Below are 4853 nucleotides of genomic sequence, written 5' to 3'. Positions count from 1 at the left end.
CTTGTATTGGATGTCAACATATCCACATCGTGGGTGGGTGTGTATGAAAGGTTCACAGTGACATCTGACAGCGCTCTATCAGGAATTCATGAAGAACAGGAGATTTTCTGATTCTGGAGAACGGAATTGCTAACCAGCCCAGGACTGTACCTGGGCCTCTGACATCAAGAAGCAAGGAATTCGGGGTGTCTGGGTGGCTCAGTCGGTTGGGTGTCTGCCTTTAGCTCAGGTCATGATCTTAGGGTCCTGGGATCCAGCCCTGCATTGAGCTCCCTCCTCATTGGGGAGTCTGCTTCTTCCTCTGTCCTTCCCACCTGCTCCTGCTCTGTGTCTCTCTCTGTCTCTCTCTCTCTCAAATACATAAATAGAATCTTTGAAAAAAAAAAAAAAAAAAAAACAATTAAAACCACAGGGTCAAGGAGCCAATGGAGAAACCTATAGAGATAAATCTGACTCCGGGGTCTTACTGCAGCCCAAGTAACGGTGAAGTCCAGCAGGGGCCGGGCTTCCAGGCCAGGTGGAGAAGAATTCGGCTGAGTGCAGCCACTGCTTCTGTTCCAAGGGGACCACCGGGCAGGGAGCCCTGGCTAGAAATCACCTCGCCTTGAGGACCAGGGGATTGGGGCTGAAGACCCTCTAAGGCACACTGTGCTTCTCTTTTACCTGCTGTGCCCCTGAAACCAGGGATCTGTTTGGAGAGCTTGGGGGTCAAGAGAGGTTAATCCAATACCTCTCTGAGGACCTGGGCTGAACGAAACATCCAGGGAAGGTCAGAGCCTGGAGTTTCAGAGTCGTGCTCCCGGTAAGGGGTTAGGAGACTGTGTTTCCAAAGGTTCTGATTAGTGAATGACGCTGCAGCCCAGGACTGAGCCAGCATTGGCTGGGCAGCGGCCATTTCATTAATTGGTCCACAGTCTGTCAGAAGGAAGGAGGCTCACGTTGCTTTTTTCGGAGGCTGTGTCATCTCAGTCACCCACATCCATGGGCCTCACATTCCTGGAGCTGCCTGACCCGGGGCCGTACATGGCACATACGGGTAACTTGCAAGTGACTTTCTCACGCTGGCCGTGGCCGCCCTACCCTCTGGGGAGGCACTTCACGGGCGGTGCTGAACCTGGCCCAGCACTCTCTCCTGCCTTCTTTCCCATGGGTGTTCCTGCCACTACCTGATTTCCATCACCTGAGCCTAAGAGCTGGCTCCTGCTTCTCACAGATTCCATCTTGGGGTCTTGGCATTTGTCACTGGTGTCCTCTAAAGAGGCCTGCTTGGTTTCTTGTCCTGCCATTCCCCATGCATCCTTGGCTCATTGCCCCAGCCAGCTCCCTCCTTCTGCCGCCACCAGTGCTGTTCTTTCCAGGGTAGTCCCAGTTCCTCGTGGTGGCCTGCAAGCTTCCTCATGGTCGGCCCTCACCTGGAACTTCCTTTCCAGGATCACACTCCTCCCTGCCTTCTAGCCCATCCCAATGGTTTATTCACATCCTGATGTTCAGGTAGGCCAGCCATGTTCTCCTCCCACTGTACCTGGCTGTGGCCACCATCCCCACACTGGGCTGTCCCACACAGGGCTGTTCTACACCAAATATACCACTCTGGATGTCCTAGGCTCAACTGTCCCACACTGGGATGTCCCCTACTGGACTGTGTCACACCAAGCTGTATTACACTGGACTGTCCCACACTGGAATGTCCCACACTGGGCTGTTTCACACCGGGTGGCCCCACACTGAAATGTCCCACACTGGACTATGTCACACCAAGCTGTCTCACATTGGACTGTCCCAAACTGGAATGTCCCACACTGGGTTTTCTCACACTGTGCTGCCCCACACTGGAATGCCCCACACCAAGCTTTATCACATTGGACTGTCCCACACTGGGTTGTCTCACATTGGACTGTGTCACACCAAGCTGTCCCACACTGGAATGTCCCATACTGGGCTGTCTCACACCGGACAGTCCCACACTGGGCTGTAACACACTGGGCTGTCCCACACTGGACTGTGTCACACCAAGCGGTCCCACACTGGAATGTTCCACACTGGGCTGTCCCACACTGGAATGTTCGACACTGGATTGTCTCACACTGGAATGTTCCACACTGGACTATGTCACACTGGAATGTCCCACACTGGGCTGTCCCAAACTGGGCTGTCCCACACTGGCTTGTGTCACACTAAGCTGTCCCACACTGGAATTCCCCACACCAAGCTGTCCCACGCTGGAATGTCCCACACTGGAATCTCCTACACCGCTCTCACTGGGCTGTTCCTCACTGCACTGCCCCACCCTGGGCGGTCCCTCACTGGACTATACCCACTGTACCCACACTTGACTGTACCACTCTGGGCTCAGGTGTCTGGCAGTCTCATTTGTTTGGTCTTCCTTAGACCCTGTGCTGGAATGTAAGCTCCCTTTGGGTAGGAGTCTTGGTTTTATTCATAAAATCAATTCCCTTAACACAGAGCAGCACTTAGTCCAGAGAGGATGCTCAATAAATATTTGCAGGAAGAAGGAATTTGAAAGGGTTTTTCTTTGTAATCTATTATAGTCCCTAACAACCTTTCCTACCAGTAAGTTTCCCCTCTGTTCAAATTAAACCCCTCTGCTACAAAGCCAGCGTTTCCTTGTCTGGGTTTCTGATGCAGCTGGCAAACCAATTAGGCTCCCATTGCCATTAAGAACAGTAACCTGGATTCAAAGGATTCAGTGAGTCTTTGCTGAAGATTTTTTCTCATCTACTCTGAGTAATCTCCATGTCTTGAATATTTCTTCAGAAACTTTTAACTATTTTTCACAGACTAATCTGGAAAAGGCCCACATTAGACAGGCGGTTTTTGATGTTTACAAAATAGTACAAGGTTTGGTCTCTTCTCTTTTAAAACCTACAAGGTTCTGGAAAGCAGCTTGAAAGCAAAGGCTGATGGAGCTCAAGTAGGCTCATGGTGTGCTTTGGGCTGGGAGGGTCTATGATCCTGAATGCTGGTGGTTTTGGGTGTGTTTCTAATGAGAATCATCAGGGAATAAAGTGGCTTCATCCCCCCTCATATGGTGGAAAGCTCTGTCGGCAAATTCAGCCTGTACGGCTTGTCCTCTCAGCGCTGGCTCAAGACCAGGATTCTGTCCCCGAGAGAGGATTGTCCTCACAAATGTTGAAACCAGGCAAGAGAAGGCAACACCCCATCCCCTTTCTCTACCCTTCCCATCCTCCTGGAAAGTGCCCACAAATGGGAACAGGTCAGGGCGGAGAGAAAGTGTGAGGGGTAGCATTTTACTGTGGAGCAAAATGTCTCCCGAAACGCAGTATCCAAGACTCAAGATGCTTCAAGAACTGGGGCCCTGAGCTGCTTTGTTGGAGCTTGTAGAGAATCTCAGGGGGCATTGGTATGGAAACGGTGCCAGAACTCGATTGTGCTATTTACCTGTGGTGACAATGAAGGGGTATCAGGATGGCCAAAACTCTACTGGACTTCTCCAGTAGACGGTCTCCTTCACTCTTGCTCTGTCTTCTGGATTCCACTTCCATACTAAGCCTGAATAATCTTTCTAAAGAATAATCTTTCTAAAGCCCAATCAAGATGTGTCTCTGCTTTGTGGGCTTCAATACCCCTCGTGATGCCCAGACTTAAGCTTGTGCTCTATGGTGCTTTATGACCTGTCTGGTCTCTCCCTCCCTGGCTTCCCTTCTGCTCTCAGCCTACTGTAGACATGGGCTGCCAGGGGCTTCAGAGTCTGCAAACTCCTGCTTCTCCTGCCCAGCCCCCTTCCTCACCTTCCTCATTGTTTCTCATGTCCCATGTCCTTCTCCTATTTTTCCTTACTGGACTAAACTCTATCCATCTTTTCAAACAACACTTATGGGTCTCTAATTTTCTGCCCTTCTAGCTTCTCAGCGTCATTAAGAAGTGTTTGTTCGTTTATAAGCATTTACTGATTGTCTGCTACATGCCAGGTGCTAGAAATAGAGCCAAGGCAAAGACTCAGACTTCGCCCTTAAGGAGCACGCGGACTGGATTTCCAAGGGTCCTGCTCCTAGTTCATGAACTGCAAGGAGTGAGAAAATCGACAGACCATCCCTTGTATACAGGAAACACTTAATCATTACTAGCTGAATTTTGTTTAAAAGTTAGAAATGAAATATGAGCTTTTCGAGTCATAGGAATACACCATCACTCATATATCAAAGTGTGATATTCCCTTTATGGTGAACATAAATGCCAGTGTGATTACATGTATTTATTAGTGTAATGTGCTGTTTTGCCAGCATCTCAGGTCTAGCAGGAACCAAAATGCAAGTTTTCTCCAGGATGAACATTTCGCCATGCCCTGCAAAAAGCCTTCCGTTCTGGGCTCAGAGAGAACACTGAAAGTTTGGAATTTATGTTTAGCGTTGTCCTAATGGTATGCCATGGTTGCTATGGAAATGGTGGTATTGTTTATTATTGAATGAAGAGCAAAAATGAGTCCAATAAGATAAATCTATAATATTGATAATCGAACAATCTTGGAATGTGGTGATTTTGTTTTTTCTTCTGCATTTGTCAGAAGCAGATTGAAAAAAACCTTCCAATTAGTGGAAGGCCACACTGCATTTGTGTATCTGCTGGCCCCCTGAGGTAACTCATTTCTGATAATAAAAAGGAGCATTACTTAATTAAACTTTTATTATGCTGGTGGATCGGGCAACCATAAAATGCACCTCGGCAAATAATTTATTGACCATATGATAATGAGGGAACATGCCTAAGCTGCTGGAAAGTCCTCCTGAGTCCACGGAGAACGATATGGAGAATTGATCACTTTCAGTGTGTATGTGCTAAAACGGGAAATGATCCGCTCAGCAGTCTGTGTGTTC

General features: G+C 48.7%; 1 protein-coding gene across 1 annotated transcript; it reads right to left on the bottom strand.

Annotated features, from left to right (window-relative positions):
• Positions 1-1631: 1631 nt before the first annotated feature.
• LOC111141899 (keratin-associated protein 4-12-like) lies at positions 1632-3779 on the bottom strand. The gene is made up of 2 exons (XM_022494730.1): positions 3771-3779; positions 1632-2174 (listed from the first exon to the last, which is right to left on the bottom strand). Exons 1-2 carry the CDS (start codon positions 3777-3779, stop codon positions 1632-1634), a joined length of 552 nt encoding a protein of 183 aa, XP_022350438.1.
• Between the last annotated feature and the right edge of the window lie 1074 nt (positions 3780-4853).

This window comes from Enhydra lutris, unplaced genomic scaffold, assembly GCF_002288905.1.
Source record: "Enhydra lutris kenyoni isolate GAN:26980312 unplaced genomic scaffold, ASM228890v2 scaffoldscaffold6, whole genome shotgun sequence".
NCBI lineage: Eukaryota > Metazoa > Chordata > Mammalia > Carnivora > Mustelidae > Enhydra > Enhydra lutris.
This window is presented reverse-complemented; position numbering and strand designations above follow the sequence as displayed.